General features: G+C 40.5%; 1 protein-coding gene and 1 long non-coding RNA gene across 3 annotated transcripts in view; both read left to right on the top strand.

Moving 5' to 3' along the window:
• Positions 1-2,621: 2,621 nt before the first annotated feature.
• LOC110676113 lies at positions 2,622-3,640 on the top strand. The gene is made up of 3 exons (XR_002500080.1): positions 2,622-2,886; positions 2,958-3,120; positions 3,193-3,640. It is a non-coding gene; the product is annotated as an uncharacterized LOC110676113 (long non-coding RNA).
• An 857-nt stretch (positions 3,641-4,497) lies between these two features.
• LOC5568191 (zinc finger protein 135) overlaps positions 4,498-18,963 on the top strand; it is a 35,768-nt gene continuing 21,302 nt past the window's right edge. Inside the window, exons 1-4 of one of the 2 annotated variants that reach the window (XM_021848231.1) lie at positions 4,498-4,656; positions 4,733-4,966; positions 13,461-14,706; positions 14,758-14,814. In XM_021848231.1, coding sequence (XP_021703923.1) covers positions 4,848-4,966; positions 13,461-14,706; positions 14,758-14,814 — 1,422 coding nt within the window. In that variant the 5' untranslated portion in view covers positions 4,498-4,656; positions 4,733-4,847. Of the gene's footprint in view, positions 4,657-4,732; positions 4,967-13,455; positions 14,707-14,757; positions 14,815-18,963 lie in introns of both variants that reach the window. The other variant, XM_021848230.1, reaches the window with a different exon arrangement.

Raw genomic sequence — 18,963 nt, 5'->3', positions numbered from 1 at the left:
AATGTGCTAAAACCGTGAAACAATACGGAAATGCAAATTCTTTAGAAATGGTGGAAACATGACTTGACTTTTCGTCAAATTGTTTTTGAATATATTTTTGCAGCTCACTTACACATATATCTATTCTACAATATACTACCAAAGTCCAACAGTTTGGCAAACAGTTCCTAGCATTAGTGTAAGTGACGTGTGCTTCATCGTTTGAACGGCCCACTCTCAAAAAATGTTATACTTAATTTAACATTACCATCACAAATCCATCAAAATTATTTCTCATTTTCATATATCTCAACACAAATAGTATTATAAAATGTAAAATGTTACAATTTTTTAATTTTTACTTCTTCTTGGATGTGTGAAAGTTTTATAAAAATAAAAATATATTCGTCAAAACAACTTATACAATCACTGTGTTATTTTGAGAGTGCGATTCGTTTTGTTTATCTTCGCAAAGTAAAAATCAGTAAATACGGAAGAAGTTCGGAAGACGCTACGTTTGCTAAAAATATTTATCACTGCTTCCTGCTGTTCTGCCTGGAATGTCAATAATTCGCAATAGCTGAAGTGAGAGCCCATTCCCACATAGTCCGTTCCACAGTTTTTCAATAGGACAGCTTGCAAATCTTCCCAGAATCCCAGAAATTTGGGGCTGTTTGGGCACGTCAGGAGTTAATAATCAATGTTAACTTCCTTTTCCCGATCAGCCTAGATAGCCGCGTAGTGTCGGTAGCGGTTGTTTTAACTGGCTAAGAATTAACACTACGGACTGCCTGTTCCGGTGGTAAAAGTCCACCTCACAGGTAACCCCTAATTCATACGGCTTTAAGCTTACCGTGCCTAAGAATGAATGGTTAGGGGGGTCTAAATAAAACCTAGCCGCAAACGGAGCCTGTGGAGTTCCAGGGCGCCCTCTACAGTATTATGCCCTTCCTGTGCTACCCGGAGCAATGGTGTAGGTGACCTTGTGTTTCTCCGAGATAATCGGCTGCCCTTCTTCAGTCTCAAGGCTGAGACTAAATAAGGGAGGGATTATTAATACATTTAATGTAATTTAGTTTAAATTTTCTCCTCAATGGTTTCGCATTATGCGTTTTACACAGTGTATTCTGTGCTTTTCGCCGCCTTTGGCGACTTTTAAGAGATACCGATTTGGTTTTTGTTCGCTGCTGATCTTTTTCGTTCTGAGATTGCGAAAAGCTTAATCTTGCCTAGTTTGGGTAGTGGCTACGGCTAGGATAGCTTAGTTAGATCAATCTCCAGCATAAAATGTCAGCAATGATCAATCTTTGTAGACTCATGCAAATGGTACAGCTCAAGTGGCGCTAGTTCAAAAACCTTACTTTTGTAAACTTTTATCTAGGAAACCTAGTGGACCCAGTTTTTGCTTCTTTCAGAAACATGAAATGGCAAATTTGCGTGCCATGCCTCGTGCATGCGTGCTCGTAAATAGCGCTGACGTCGCCATACTCATTTCTGAGTTAACAACCAGAGATGTATATGCTGTCACAATTGATATTTCTGTATGTGACCTCAATAGGAAATACGTCTTTCGTTTTGTGGTGTATTTACCACATGATGAACCATCCCCAATGGATGATTTCAAACGAGTTTTCGTTCACTGCCTATGAAAAGGCCTTCTGCTGTTTGTGGGCAATGATACCAATTTGAGAAGCTCCAGTTCAAATGCTCCAGAGAATGCTTAAGTAGTTCAAATCTTGGATTACTTATTGTAGGAAATCCTCCTACCTTCATGGTATCTGCCAGAGAAGAAGTGTTAGACATAATGCTCTGCTCGAATAGAATCAGTCACGAGTTGACGAATTGGCATGTATCAGATGATGAATCATTATCTGATCATCGCTACATCTCTATATGAACATTAGAATGTAAATTCGCAGACTTTGCATTTGTTATACTCCACAAACTGGGAATTGGTTGTGACCAAATTCCATGGATTTTCTCCGTCCATTGGAAATTCTAGTGATTTGGATGTTTCCACTTCCGGTGAATTGGGACACAATTGCCCTTGCTTCGAGTGATCTCTCAATTGCTTGTTACTTTGCTTGTAGGAAATGTTCCTCACAACTCCCTTCGCGGGACGAGTGGACGTCTGTATATTACTAAGCCATCCAAAAGGGTGGCTAAGTATTAAACAAATCTGTCAAAGCAGAATTGCAGTCGCTTGGTTACAACCTTGACTGGCCACTGCTGACTTAACTACCACATGGCAAATATTCAGTGTGTTGATACATTTGTGTGTGGTAGTTGTGATTCCGATAATGGAACTTTTTATCACCTGATCTGTAAATGTCAATTTTTCGCGTGATTGCGATTCCAATTACTTGGTAAACACTTATTAAGTGAAACTGATTTCAGAAAACTGAATCTTCAGGACCTTCTGGTATTCTTAACCCGCAGTGGTAATGAGCTATAGGCTCTCTTTACGCTCATGCGTTTTGCAGTGCCCTTTTTAGGGCGCTGTTCGAACCCATTGCGGTATGGAGCTACATGCTCTTAATTCGCTTATGCGATTTTCCCTCTTCAAGGGACCCCACTCCTTTTTCCTCCCATCTTTCCCTTCTTTTTCCTTTCCCATCGGGTAGATGATGAAATAGGCTCAAATATGGCGATGGCACAAATCTCCCAAATGGCGGGGAACGTGCCTCTGGAGCCGCCCTTCTGATACCTGATACCTGATAAGTTCGGAAGACGCTACGTTTGCTAAAAATATTTATCACTGCTTCCTGCTGTTCTGCCTGGAATGTCAATAATTCGCAATAGCTGAAGTGAGAGCCCATTCCCACATAGTCCGTTCCACAGTTTTTCAATAGGACAGCTTGCAAATCTTCCCAGAATCCAACGTTGAAAATGATCCGTGTTCCATCGGTGAGTATTTTTTTCCATTTGGATGCAAGTAAGAAGCCAGAACTAATCGGTCAACGATTTTCTCTTTACAGGGGAAATTGGACCCAAAACCTAGCCGGATCTTTTTCACCGCTGTTACCAATTACCACCACGCATTGATTGTCGATTTTCCCGCAGCATCAAAAGCAATTTTTCAATAGGACAGCTTGCAAACCTTCCCAGAATCCAATGTTGAAAATGATCCGTGTTCCATCGGTGAGTACTTTTTTTTCATTTGGATGCAAGTAAGAAGCCAGAACTAATCGGTCAACGATTTTCTCTTTACAGGAGGAGATTGGACACAAAACCTAGCCGGATCTTTTTCACCGCTGTTACCAAATTACCACCACGCATTGATAGCCGATTTTCCCGCAGCATCGAACAGGCATAGTTCCGCTTTCTATAAGGGATGGTACACAAATTATGTCACGCTAAATTTCAACTTTTTCGACCCCCCCCCCTTTGTCACACTTTTTGTATGAGTCCACCGAAAATTTTGCCCCCCCCCCCCTTGGAGCGTGACGTAATTTGTGCATGACCCCTAAGCTGTATCTGAATATGCTGTCGATTGTGGATCCATGTTTGGGTCATATGACTTTGAAAGACATCAGCCTCATTGCCCGTGATGGAATCTGTAGCAAATGCTTTCAACAGAGTGCTGTAATTTTGTCCAAAATCATCATGGGACGTGCTTATTTGTGATAATAGCTATTTAATTTACTTTTTAGGCAACACAGAATAGTAATAATAAAATTATGCATATAAAACATTCTTTAATCTTTTATTGTTTCACAACAACATGACAGTACATTTTACGGGTAAAATACCACAACAAACAGTAAGGCAATAATTTCGGATACAATATTTGTTTTATTTAAATTTGTATAGTTCAACCATTCCCTTCCAGTTTGATTCACAGTACATTAGGCAAAAAATGGATGGTATGTCGACAATTCAGGAAATTGTATGATCAAAATTTTGTTCGACAAAATCGGCCTTTTTTTATGGTTACATAACTTAACCGCATATTCCCCATATTGTGATTTGTCCAAATACCATTTACCAGACTGTCAAAACAATTTCGGGTAGGGTAAGTTTATTGTTGCTTTTGATGTTCTACAAAATTATTCCGATATTGTTGCAAATGGTTGTGGGTTATTAAGGAAACTGTTGAAGCAGGTCCGTCACACTCGGGCTCAAATTGGGTACCACTTCTAGTACTGCATTTCGTCCCTCGGTAGTGCAAAAGGTACCCAAGTTTGACAGATCGCAGTACACTTTTCACAGCATTCTAGATTACCCTATGAGCTATAAAATTTTGGGCAACTGCAAGGGACATGGAGGTCTTTAATTTGTCTTTGGTTGAAGTATGGTTCTTGATTATGCGGGAAGTAATGGATCGGGCCCGGGACATCCTGTCTACTGCAAATCGCTACTGTTGATATAGGGCATGTCCATAGGCTGAACAAACGATTAACAGTGATTATCTTGATACACTGGTACTTAGGAGGTTTTAAAAAATTACGCGAGACATCGCCAAAAATATCAAATTTTGAAAACTGGGAGCACTTTTTTTCCTCGACCAACAAGAGCGCAGCCAGCCAAGAAAGTTTGTAAATATAAACAAAACAATCAACATCCAAACTAGAAATTTTATTTCCTCATAAGTTTTAAGTTTTATTATGTAGTAACAGTTTAAAATAGAGCTTTTGATTAACAAAAATGTCCATAAACGATGCAGCAAACATAGAAGTAAGTATTACAATCAAATCTGACCAAGAGTCATCAAAAACTTTTAACCATAATGAGCAACAATCGATCTCGACAGAAAGAAGACATCGCTAAAAGACCGGTTGGGCCGAGGAACAGCCTATCGGAATCGCCTCTATCTTTGCAAGAATGTGTTCCAGATCTTACACAACGGTTCAAAAACTCCGGTAAAGATGAACAGTACGATCCTACAAATTATGGTGATGCGGAAGGGGAGAAAAAGAAAGTTACATGTCCCAGTCGGAAAAGAGATAATCCACGGATCAAATCGGAGAAACCTACCAAAAAAAAGGTAAGTAAATGAAGTTTCATACGGTGCCCCGTTGTTAAGTTTTTATGAAAAAAAAATGTCCTTCAAAACTAAGTACAGGGCTCGATGCTAGAAATCATTCTACATCTCAGGACCAATCCCCCAACCATAAACTGGCGAAATGATCAGAAATTCCAAAGTATGCCCGATCTCTTTCTTACTAAGTCAGTCAAAAATACCCAGGAAATTTCTCAGACTATTGTAATTGTAATTGTAATTTTATTGTTAACATCACGTAAACTTATTGGTAACAACCATTATTCAAGTCAAGGAAGTGGAGATACAAATAAGAAAAAATAACAGCGGACAGCTAATCAATTTGTAATTTGAACTTTATTATAAACGATAACCTGTTAGTTGAACTTTACATCGGGTCAGGGAAACGTACAGCTATTACATATAGAAACATTGGAAGGTAATAAAAATTTCAAGTTACAATTAATCAATGAATCACATCTTAATTTCTAACAAGTAACTTGGTCACTGTCGACTATTAAAGTCAGGAAACATTGAGGATGACGAGATGATGGTGTCCTTCGACGTAGCGGATCTTCCAGTAAAGGATTCCTTAAATCTTCTCAAGAACCCAAAAGGACGGAGCATGAAGCCATCATCGACAGAAAGGAAAGACAGCATACTCGGAGTACTTTGACGACACTCGCCCCCTATCGCCGAACCTATGAAGAGAGTCTCCATCCCGTACGACAGACACATCACCAATCAGCTTCGCCCAAAGCTAAGCAATGTTAGAATCGATTTGGCGTTTTCCACCATAGACAATCAACTCAAGACTTCGTTAGGCTCTACCAAGGATCCGGTTAACACAATGAACGTGTGATCATGATCTGATCATGAAGTGATCTATCTTCTGGCCAACATACGGATACCAAGGTCAACTCCACAAACCATTCGTGTGAGAAATTTGCAAGCAATTGACTCCCTACGTCTACAAGTCGATTACCAAGCCAAGGATCTGCAGCATTTCTATGCCGCCGAAAACCCATCGATGAAGGCAGAACTTCTGACCAACGAACTCAAGTATCTTCTTCAGCAGCATGCTCCGGAACGCACTCTTGTTATACGCGACAAGCAAACACCATGGATAACGGAAGAAATCATAGGAGCGGTGGAACTAAGGGACTTGGCTTACACCCTGTTTTCACGCAACCCTAACAGAGTGCGTGGTGACAACCAGTGGCTGGATTATACCAGGAAGAGGGACAGGGCTAACTCCCTTATTTTTGCAGCTAAAAAGCGCTATGCCGAATTACATTTTGATCACAACCTACCTGCGAAAAAGCTGTGGTGTAACCTGCGGAGAGAAGGGATCCACAGCAACACAAAGAAGGGCTCATCTATAGACGCCATTAACGCTGATGAACTCAATTTCTTCTTCAGCGAAGGTCATAGACAGTTGCAAAGTATGGATCAATCTGGTTCATCCACCGAGCCAATCCACCGTACAGCGATAGATCATGGCGGACCGAATTTCAATTTCCAACATACAAACGTTGATGAGGTCTGTCGCAAGATTTTTGAAATTCATACCAACGCCACTGGATCTGATGACATTCCGATATCTTTCATCAAGCTTCTTTGTCCCTTCATATTACCAGCACTTTCCCATCTGTATAACGCAATTATCGATTCGAAGATCTTCCCCTCTAGCTGGAAAAATGCCATCATTACTCCAATTCCTAAGATTCCGAATCCCATCCAAGCCAAAGACTATCGTCCAATCAGTGTTTTGCCAGCAATATCTAAGGTGCTTGAAAAGATTCTATTGGCCCAAATCACCGACCATCTCGACAACCCGAATGCAACACTGCTTGCGAAACACCAATCTGGATATCGCAAAGGATACAGCACTACTACCGCCCTAACTAAAATCGTTCATGATATTTACGACGGTTTCGGCAGGGACCTCTGCACAGTCATGGTCCTAGTAGATTTTTCGCTGGCTTTCAACTGCGTCAACCACCGAATCTTGGAAGCGAAATTGCGCAACGAGTTTCGTTTTTCTCAAACTGCGTGCGACCTTATCTCATCATTCCTTGCACAACGAAAACAGTCGGTACGCCTTTCTAATTCTGTGTCCGGCGAGCGTGGTGTCCTTGACGGTACTCCACAAGGTTCTTGCTTAAGCGCGTTGTTATTCAGCTTATACATCAACAGCCTGCCATTATCTCTGAAGTGCAACTACCATCTGTACGCCGATGATCTCCAGGTGTACATTACCGGGCCTGTAGCGGAAATCGACATGCTCATCCAAACCCTAAACGAGGACCTCGAAGTGATAAAACACTGGGCCAAGGCTAATAAACTGTCACCTAATTCAAAGAAAACTCAGGCAATAGTTTTCAATAGAACTGGAACTGTTAATCCCCAAATACCGATTTCATTCTGCGGCGAGGTAGTACCTTTGTCTACCAAGGTAACGAATCTTGGACTGCAGCTTGACAATAACCTGTCATGGACTAATCAGGTGAACGATGTAGAGTGATTCCAAGCAACAGCACCAAAATTTGGTAAATTTTTTAATTCATTTTTTTCCATTGAGCTGAAACTTTGCACAGTTTTCCAGTTCCATCTAAATCGTCATTTTCCGATATCAAATCTTCAAGTTGAGTCACGACTAACTTTTCAAAAGGGTGTATGTGAAAATGGTTCAAAAATATTCGAAAAGCTGCACAGCAAAAACGGTTCGTTCGATTGTTAGACAACTAAAGAAACAAAGTTGAACAACTAAAAAAAGATTCCAAAAAAAATACACACAGTAAAAAAAAATTTTTGTTTGCATTAAAAAACATAATTTTTGACACAAAAACTCAAATATCTCAAAACCCTATCGGAATACCAACGTAATTTTTTGAGGGAAAACGGTCCATTATATTAGCTATCTACCATAAAAATTTGGTGATGGTAAACCAATAAACAAAAAAGTTATGACATTTCAAACATGTCACAATTTTCACATTTAGTAGAAAAAAAAAATTTTTTCGGTGTAAATTATTACGGGAACCGCAGTTTGTTGCTGATTTTATTGTTAAGGGCCTTGCGTGAATTAAACAAGTCGTTTTCATGTATTCATTAGTATTATGTATATTATATGTATAAATATTATGTATATGTATAAATATTATATGTATATGTATATATGTATAAATTAAAATGAATTAACAGATTACACGAAAATAATTTTTTTTTACCAGGATATTTTTTTTAGAGTATGATCGATGAGTTTCTAAATGTTATATATAAAATTTAAAAGTTTTGGATTTGGGTATGCGTTATGAGATCATGAAAACATTTTATTAATACTTATTTATTTATTTATTGTTATTCAATTTTTTTACAATATCGAACACTTTTGCATCATTATCAGTACAGTTCGAGTATAGTTTTGCTTTAATTTTATTTTCTGACAATGGAATGAAACAGTGAAATTTTTGGGTTCCTTGGATCGTTTTCGCGTTATTATATTGCTCGCTGAGCTCTGATGCCGTTAATTCGTACTCTTCAGTAGTAGTAAAAACAAAATGATAATTTTGTTAAATCTTTTTCTTTTCTGAGACGGTTTCTGTACTGCGATGCTGCTCCATCAGACATGAAATATATCTTTCTGATTTCTTTATCCTTATCAACGCGTAAAAAGTTAATTATTTTGGCAATGAACAAATTTACAGATACTGAGTCGTGTCTTAAATCTTCGGAAATTACAATAAAACTAAAATGTTCAATTTGCGTACTTCCATTGAAATAAATAACGAATGAATGAATTGTAGCTTGTTGTACGTTCCAGTGATGGGACTGCACTTCATCTTGCAATACAAAGCTATAGTTTTCAGAAAAATCACAAATGACTAAAAATTCACCATCTTGTAATGTATTTTTCGTATTTTTTAAAAAGCGGGATTGCTCTGTTTTAATAAAGTCGTGAGGAATTAAACTTTCTAATTTCAAGCAAAAAAATGACACAAACTCATCTACAGGTTTTACAATAGTTTCTAGGTCACACCTATCCGTGGTCACCCATTGCTCAAATGATAACTGATCAATATAATTTTCTTCAAACTCAGCGAATAAAGTATTTTCCAATGATGAAGAATCTGGACAATCCGAACAAGATCGTAGATAGCAATTTGATGTTGTATTTTCACACAAAAGACTACCAGTTAACATTTTAATATCCTTTGATAAATTGATTCTTTTCAAACTATGTAAGATTAGGTTAATATTTTCGTGTGTTGTGCACACACAAACATTATGTGTTCCTGAATTGGATAGAAGCTTGCATTGCCTTGGACGAAGGCTTGCAAATGAGGAAAAACCTACCTTAATATTTTCGTTAATATCCTTGAAGCGTGTACACGCTTCTTTCAAAGTAGTCATCATTAATCGTTTTTGGATTGCTTGACGCTTTCCATCTTTTTTTACAGATACATAATCTTTTTGGCCAGGCATAGCTCTACTTACTTCATCGTCTTCAAAATATTGAATTATTTTTTCTTTTGTCTCATCTGTTAATGAAGTACTCGACCTAGCATTTTTGGTTGCAAGACAGTTATTTTTGAATTGTTTTACCTCTTTTGCTGTATTTCTATTGGTTTTGAACTCATCAATGGCGTCTTGAATAGACCACGAGCTTGGCAGCATCGACAAAATCAATAATTTTTATTTCCTTGTCGTGGCTAGATTCGAGAACCTTTCCTTCATATTCATAATTACCTCATCGTAGTCTGAATTTTCCACATCCTCAGGTCCTAATTTGAAGAGGTTTCTTCGTACAGCTTCGTTGATTTCACGGTATTTTTTCTCGGGATAATTGACGTAACCCATCTTCGTCCATTTAATCGGAGTCACTTTTATTCCAGCTATCCTTCGTTGAAGCGTTCGATGTTGACCTTCTGGATGCACTCATCTTCTGATTGATTTGTTGAAACAGATGTCGCTGATGGTACCGTGGCAAGACTATCTGCACTTGGTACTTCTGGTAACTCCTCAGTTGTTGTCGGTGCATCTAGTAATTCCTCAGTTGTTGTTGTTTTCGAACTTCCTGCAACCTGATCCACCGATGATGTACAGATTGCCCGTTTGTCAACGTTTAAACGGCAGGACGTACAAATGCGTAAATTTGTATTCAATGTAGACATTGGAGCATAACCAGCCGCTTTCAGTTTATCTATGGTGCTTTCGGTGAGATTTCGTAGCTCTTTCGAACACTTTTTTTTCTGCAAACGGCCTGCAACAGTTGAGAAAGCGACTACTCATGTTGCTCGTTAGATTTTAATAAACAAAATCACTTTTAAGTTTTTACTGACTAGTTTGGTGTCGTTTGCTTGACTGAAGAAAAATTTTACAATTAAATCTTCTATAACCATAGTGGTAGTATATTTTTAGCTTTTTCGTGAGTATGTTCATGGTATGTACCTATCATGTTTTTGATGTTGTTGAAGTTACTCGCTTTCTCCCAAATATGATTAACAAAGTCTATTCTCTACCAAGGCGGGTCTATACCCAGGTGTAATCAGATTTTAACTTTGTGGAGAAAACCAGCGCCGAGAAAACCGACCTGCTTTACGTATACTAGATCACCTGGGTATAGACCCACCTTGTTCTCTACGAGGTAAACTTTTTGCAGGTAAACTAGTCGTATACCTGTATAGAAAACTTTTTTTGTAGCTTTTGTCTTCAATATTAGATTTCTTATAGGTTTCTTTTATCAAAAGGTTTCAACACTATTGAGAGAATTTTTCTTCAGTTACGTACAATAAAAAATATGACACTATCAAGACTTTAGATCACAACACTGGATCGATTCTAACTTTCTAATAGATGCTATAATAGTTATGAATAATTAAATAAAATATCATGAAAACAACTTGTTAACCTCATGTGGTACCCTTAACAAAAAATTCAGCAACAAACTGCGGTCCTAAAAAAAAAACAATGAAAAAAAAAAAATTTTCACTAAGTGTCAAATTTGTGAAATATTTGAAATGTCATAACTTTTTTGTTTATTGGCTTACCATCACCATCATTTTTATGGTAGATAGCTAATATAATGGACCGTTTTCCCTCAACAAATTACGTTGGTATTCCGATAGGGTTTTGAGATATTTGAGTTTTTGTGACAAAAATGATGTTTTTTAATGCAAAAAAAAAATGTTTTTACTGTGTGTATTTTTTTGGAATCTTTATTTCGTTGTCTAACTATGTTTCTTTAGTTGTCTAACAATCGAACGAACCGTTTTTGCTGTGCAGCTTTTTGAATATTTTTGAACCATTTTCACATACACCCTTTTGAAAAGTTAGTCGTGACTCAACTTGAAGATTTGATATCGGAAAATGACGATTTAGATGGAACTGAAAAACTGTGCAAAGTTTCAGATATTTTTGAAATGGACGATCAGAATCGACTTGCATGCTTCCGTGGAATCCCTCTGTAGTCACGAGAACCTACAATACACTACGCACATTCCGTCGTTTCGCTCCAGTTCTATCACTTCCAACGAGGAGAAAGCTGGTCCAAGCCGTCGTGGTACCCATATTCACTTATGGTGAAGTTGTGTATTTCCCTGGGTTAGCTGCCAGCCTTAAGGAGCAACTACACCGGTGCTACAAATCAGCTGTGCGTTTCGTTTTCAATCTACGGCGGCGTGATTCTACTGTAGCTGTTCGCCACTCAATTTTGGGACACGATTTACTTCCGAACTATCATCTACGAATCAGTACTTTCATGAGGCAAGCCTACTATGGGAACCAACCAGAATATATCCTGCAACATCTACAACGTGGACAGCAAGAACGAACTCGTTGTTTCGTCATACCAAGGCACACATCGGCGAGTGGCAAAAGCCTGCTGGTGTTCGGAGCCACCTACTGGAACGAATTGCCGGTCGAAACAAAACAAAAACCAACACTATCGTCTTTTAAGAGCGCGATGAAAAATTTAATTTAACTTTAAACCTTCTTTGTTCCTTTTTTGCAATTATGTTATATTTTTGTTTCCTTTAGTCATTTTGTTTTGCATTATTAAGTAATTTTGTTAGTTTCGACTTCAATATGTTTCCTTAAAATTTCCTTGACTTGATAAAAAGTGTAAACTAACAAGTTACCGTAAGAATAAATAAACAAATTACAAATTAAAATTAAATTAAATGAACGTGACTTTTCAAATTGGTACCAACAAATCGTTCCTGTGATTTACTTAACAGCTCTTAAATTTTAAGTTTCTACCCCCTTCAAACAGCTTTCCAAAGAATAGCTGTTCCATGACTCGATATTTCCATGAGTCGATGGTCCCTTTAATATCGACTCATTGAGGTTTGACTGTAATGTGAATAAAATTGAGGTCGAAATACGCTTATCTGTCAAATGATACACACTCTAATGGAATTAAATGGTATAGTACTAAATTCGTTTTTCATTTGATTACAGGTATTTATCCTATGTTTTTTTGTTTAAATTGGCCCAGATGTGCAGAATGACTTCTGGATCCGAACCCGGTAACTTACACTGAACGAAAGATCCCGACTTATTTTGAATGATTCATAATTCACTTGGTTGCAAATATCCACATTCGTTATTTTGAATGATTTGATGGAATATGATGCAACCACCATCTATTCAATGAAAATCATTCAGTTCTTTGATGACTTTCAGTTTACATCCATATGACAATAAGTAGGTAGATGAATTATTGTAGCTGAAATGAATAACATCCAGCTTATGGAGGATTTTATTTTCTTCCATGTCCCAAATCGAAAATCATTCAATCATTGTTCAAAACATCCTACGGTAAGCTAATGATGCAATATAGCAAATCATCCTTGTCAAACGTAGTAAAAACGTGGCGGCAACAGCGTGGTTGGTTCGGTACCTCTTCGTCAATATTACAGGTAATTGCATGTTTCTATAAAATTATCCAGAATTATCTTTGCTTATTTGCTTCTAGCTTGTCTAAGGATCGACTCTACCCAGATGTTTCTATTATCATCATCGATTTTATGGAGTTTCGGCGTGGTATCTGTTCCTGCAGGAGATTCCGAACTAAACCTAATAGATTATAATTAAGGTGTTTGATTGGATCTGCATATATGAATAAAACTAAACAATTGTTCATGGAACCACCCTGATTAGCGATTGTTTATTTTGGATTTGTATTATTTAATATTAACTATCATATAGAAGGGGTTGTTTACATTCGCGTAAGATAATCATTCAATGTAGCGTATCTTTTAAGTGGATTAAAACCCTTCCATGATTGTATGATTTTCATCCGATGCTATTTGTAAACAGATGATTTCAACAAAGATGAAAATCATCCTAAATGTGTCTGAAAATAGGGCTTGGATGAAGCAAAAATCATTCAATTTATGGCGGGAGATTTTGTTCAGTGTAGTTTTGCTGGGCATAGCGTGGGGTTTATGTATGCATTTTTGAGTAGTAATCACAAAAATATCTTTCAGAAAAGAGGTCGACCTAGGGATGAATCAAAGCACAATGTTCCCTGTGATATTTGCGGTAAGGTCTTCAAATACTTCTACCAATTGAAAACACACCAAAAACTGCACTTCGGAATTAAAGACTTCGAATGCGAGCACTGCCAGTTACGGTTCGTGCAAAAGGGTGCTCTGGTGGTGCATCTGAGGAAGCACACCGGCGAGAAGCCCTTCCAGTGTCCTTACTGTCCGGAGGCTTTCAAGGATAAGATATCGCTGGACAGTCATACCTTCAAGCACACCCTGCAGGGATCGAAATGTCCCGAGTGTCCATCGGTTTTCGCAACACCTTACGCGGTCAAGCAGCATGCTAGGCAGGTACACTCCCAGGAGAGGCCACACGTGTGCCAGATTTGCGGCAAAGGCTATAAGAACCGAAGAGATATGGCACGACATATCGAGGGCCACGATAGGCGTATCTGTTCTGTTTGCGGGAAGGTTTTCGACACGGTATACGCCTTGAAGACCCACATGCACGTTTACGATAAAGGTCCGAGGTGTTCCCTTTGCAATAGATTGTTCAAATCCGAAGAAGAGCTGCAAGCTCACGCCAAATTGCGAGGAAGGGCCTATCAGTGCGAGTTGTGCTGTTATAGCTTCAATAAGGCTGAGTTTCTGAGCAATCATCACCGGAGGAACCACTGGAAAGTGATGGGGTTGGAGCAGTTGGTGTGGAATTTCCCTCCGAGACCAAAGAAACCCAAACCGATGAAGAAAGTTAGGGCTCCGTTACCAATTGTCGTCCCGGTGGATAGTGGTCTTCCGTTAGTAGCTCCAATTCAAGAGAATACTCAATTGGATATGCAAGAAATAAATGCAATACAAGAAGTTCTAGTTGAGAAATCAGAATCATCGATTATAAACGAAACCAAAGAGGAAATTCTCGAAACCTTATCAGATGTCGACGACGGCCCATTCCACGATGTCCTAGAGTCCGATCATGGCGATGCAATTGATCACACTGAATCCGACCCCGACGTCAAGATCGAAATCGAATCCAAACCTCTCCCGGAGGAAGTGTTTGTGAAAGAGGAGCTGGATGAAGAACTGGCAGCGACACACCATCATCACAGTGACCAGATAGAGTTCGAGCTCAACGAATTGGATGTGAAGGTAGAAGACTCATCTCACGATGAGGATGATGATGTTCCGTTGGCGGTTCTGCGGTTAAAATTAAGTCGTGAGAAAAATGAAGCAGTCTCTCAAAACTCAGAGAAGGTAAATGAATTGGATATACTGTCATAATAGATTGTAATGTTCTGGTTTTAGACAATTACACGCCTTGATTCCACATCAGAAGACGACAAACCACTGAGAAACAACACGGTTAGTACTTTCAAAAGCTCAGATACTGTATTGGATAACACATTTGCAACTTTTTCGATTTTCCATTTCAACTTTGGAGGCTTAAATCTGAGTTATTTATGGACCGATTTCAATTAAATTTCACCTCCTTTTTCAGAGACGAACCAGCTGAAAGTCGCCATAATAAAGTAAAAGAAGACGAGGAATTACATTTTACAGCACCTTAGGCATAGGGGAAATGGGGATAAATTGGACATCTTAAGATCAGCTATAGCTGAGTAAATTACTGCCAAGATGTAATATTTTAAATACTTACGCTTTGTTGTTTAACATACTAGCTATATTGACCTATCTAATTTTTTATCTTTAAATTATCAATTATAATTATTATTTTGATGATTGAAAATAAGTCTGAACGCCAAACAACAATCAGCCACCTCCCCTTCAGACGGGCCGTGTCAAGCCCCCCCCACGGCGGAGCTCTAGCTAAAATCCGAATCAGCAACCCCCTACCCCTCTCGAATCAGCAACCCCCTACCCATGGGAAATCTCCTACACCATCCGTACCAGGCGATCCAATCACGATAAGGGATATGCCACCCTATATCGCACCAAGATCGGCACAGTCTTCTCCACCTCTGTGGAAATCATCCACTTTACACCTCAACGCATCTTCGGGCCCTTTATCCAAGGATCCGGTATCGTCCACTGATGAAGGACCTAGATCGACTATCGAATCAAACCGAATAAGCAACACCAGAAAACTCCCCCCCGACTGCCTCACCAACAGCGAAAAATACGATATCTTTATCGCTTCTTCGCTGGGCCCCGGCGCCTTATTGGCTCCAAGTTGTTCTACACACAGAGAATTTTCGATTGTCGACCTTTTTGGGCACCCTATGCACTCCAAACTAGATGATAAGTCCCGACAACCTGCTTTCTCCCATGAAATTGTCTGCGACCTTGACCTTAATTCTGACTCTAACCTGGAGGCCACGAATAGTTGGGGCGACAACCGACCAGAAGCCGTATGGAGAATGGAACGGTTGAACCGACCTCAACGCTCGGCGGGAGAAATAGGATCCGAAATAGATAACAACGCAGATGAAAGTTGCATCACTGCAGTTTCCCCTTCTTCAAACTTCTCTGAGACCTACTCCAGTACGCATTCGCACCCCAATGTCAATCGAAACGCTCCGCTGATTCTCTAGTGGAACATCAACGGCTTTCTCAACAATTTATCGAACCTGGAAATGTTGGTAAATCAACACAAGCCCTTGGTCATCGCTTTGCAAGAGACCCATAAAGCCTCTGTTGATATTATGAACAGCAGATTGGGAAAACAGTACTCCTGGCACGCAGTTCGAGGGCCCAATTTCTACCACTCGCTTGCGTTAGGAACTAGCAACGAAATCCCATACGAGGTTTTACAACTGGACACCGATCTACCCATTGCAGCTATTAGAATCTCGTGGCCTTTCCCAATGGCAATCGTTAGCTTTTACCTTCCCAACGGTAAATTAGATAACCTAAAAACCGACTGATCGATACCTTCGATAAAATACCTGAACCAAAGATTATCCTTGGAAACGGCAACGGTCACCACACCACCTGGGGCAGTCGCGTTAACAACGCCAGAGGTTCCACGATTTTTGATACTGCAACCGAAACAGGATTATGCGTCCTGAATGATGGGTCTAAAACCTTCATCCGTGGTCGCGTAGAAACATCCATTGACATCTCGCTAGCGTCCCACAACATCATCGATCGGCTGCTTTGGTCTGTGGACAGCGATCTGTCGGGAGCGATCACTTCCCAATATGGATCCAATTTAACTCGTCACCGCCAAAAACCTCCCGTCGACCTTGCTGGCTCTATGACCAAGCCAACTGGGAAATCTTTCAAAATAGAGTGGAGGAAATTCTGGAGTCTTCCCCTCCGTCTTCCATCGAACAATTCTCGAACAGCATCATCGAGGCTGCTACGGCAACCATTCCGAGGATTAGTCCCAACCCCGGGCGAAGGGCTCTTTGTTGGTGGTCTGAGATCACAAAGAAAGCGGTCAAAGTAAGACGCAAAGCACTCCGCGCAGCCAGACGACTACCGGCCGACCACCCAGAGAAAACTGCTGCGATGGAAAAATATCGAGACGCGAACAACAGATGCAAGTTTATCATCCGGGAAGCCAAAGAGAAATCGTGGACCACTTTCCTTGGCGAAATTAACGACAACCAGTCCTCCGCGGAATTATGAAGTAGGGTGACGCCATCCAGGGTAAGCGCCAAAACAAAGGTCTAGCACTCAAATCCGGTAACCAGACGACCTGGGATCCTATCGTTATCGCTGACGCCCTGGCCGACTACTTTGGTGACCTTTCGTCCTTTCATCGATACCCGATCGACTTTCAAAAAAAACATCAACCCACCAACTCCGCTTTGGCTATGACACAAGTGCCAGGTTTCCCCGTTCAGAACTTCAACAAAGAATTCTCCATGGACGAGCTCCTCTTTGCCCTGAGTAAGGCAAAAGGAAAATCTGCCGGCCCAGACCAGATTGGATATCCTATGTTGAAAAAATTACCCCCGATAGTAAAAAGAAAGGCACTAGACCTAATCAACAGCGAATGGTTAGCTGATACCCTACCCGACAGCTGGAAATGCAGCCTGGTAGTGCCTATTCCGAAGGCTTGTGGTACAAAATACGATCCCAGCGATTTCCGCCCAATAGCCTTAACAAGCTGCTTGGCAAAAATGATGGAGCGCATGGCAAACCGGAGACTGGTTGAGTACCTCGAGAAAAACGATCTTCTGGACAACCGTCAACACGCTTTCCGGGCAGGTTTCGGCACCGGAACCTATTTCGCGGCTCTTGGGGATATCCTCAATGGGGCATTAGAAAGGAATGAACACGTTGAAATGGCCTCCTTGGACTTGGCGAAGGCCTACAACCGAGCCTGGACTCCGGGGATTTTAAAGTGCCTAATGGACTGGGGTGTTACTGGGAATCTTGCCAGCTTTGTTAAAAACTTCCTAACCAACCGTCGTTTCCGGGTCAGCATCGGGAATCATCAATCCAAAGAAATCCCCGAAGAAACCGGTGTTCCACAGGGATCGGTTATCGCCGTTACGCTCTTTCTAGTTGGAATGAATGGTGTCTTCCACTCGTTGCCGAAAGGCGTATACGTACTGGTCTACGCTGACGACATCTTGCTACTAGTCACAGGGAAACACCCGAAGATGGTCAGGCGAAAATTGCAGGCAGCCGTAAATGCAGTCGCCAAATGGGCAAAACAAGTGGGCTTTGAAATTTCAGCAATCAAATGCGCAAGACTACACATCTGCAAATCGAAACACCAACCACCAAAAAAGCCGATCACGGTCAAAGGTACTGCCATGCCAAACAAGAAAACCGTTGAGATCGTTGGCGTCACCCTCGACCGGCACCTCTCTTTCAAAGCCCACTTTAATAATGTCCGATCGGCATGCAAGAACCGAATCAACTTAATGAAGCTTATATCCGGGAAAAGAATAAGAAGCGATCGAACGTCCAGAATCCGAATTGCCGACGCAATCGTTAACAGCCGATTGTTTTACGGGATCGAAATTACGGGTCTACGCTTCGACGAACTGGTCAGCAACCTAGGGGGAACCTACAACAACGCGATCCGGATAATCTCGGGACATCTGCCTTCCACGCCAGCCGACTCGGCCTGTGCCGAAGCCGGAGTTTTACCTTTCCGATACAAATTGGCTAACAGCATTGGTAGTTGGGCCATCAGTTTCTTGGAAAGAACCAAGAACGACGGATCGGAGGCCTGCATTGAAATACAGGCCAACCTGATCCTAAGGTCCGTGGCCGGCATAGAGCTCCCTCCGGTATCTGAGCGACACCGTAATGGAGCCAGGAGCTGGTCCGCCAGGAAAGTAATGGTGGATAATTATCTGAAGCAAAAACTTAAGAAAGGTGGCAACCCAAGGCTCGCACAAGCTCTTTTCCTGGACCGAATCAGAACCAAGTACAGAATATATAATTTTCGGTACACGGACGGGTCGAAGGCCCTAGGAAAAGTGGGAATAGGCTGGTGCGGCATCGGCTTTTGGGAAAGCAGGAGCCTTCCTAGCGAGTGCTCGGTTTTCTCGGCAGAAGCAGCTGCCATATTTCAGGCAATCT

Source organism: Aedes aegypti, chromosome 2, assembly GCF_002204515.2.
Source record: "Aedes aegypti strain LVP_AGWG chromosome 2, AaegL5.0 Primary Assembly, whole genome shotgun sequence".
In the NCBI taxonomy this organism is placed as follows: Eukaryota; Metazoa; Arthropoda; class Insecta; order Diptera; family Culicidae; genus Aedes; species Aedes aegypti.
The sequence above is the reverse complement of the archived record's forward strand: the minus strand, read 5'-3'. Positions and strand labels throughout refer to the sequence as shown.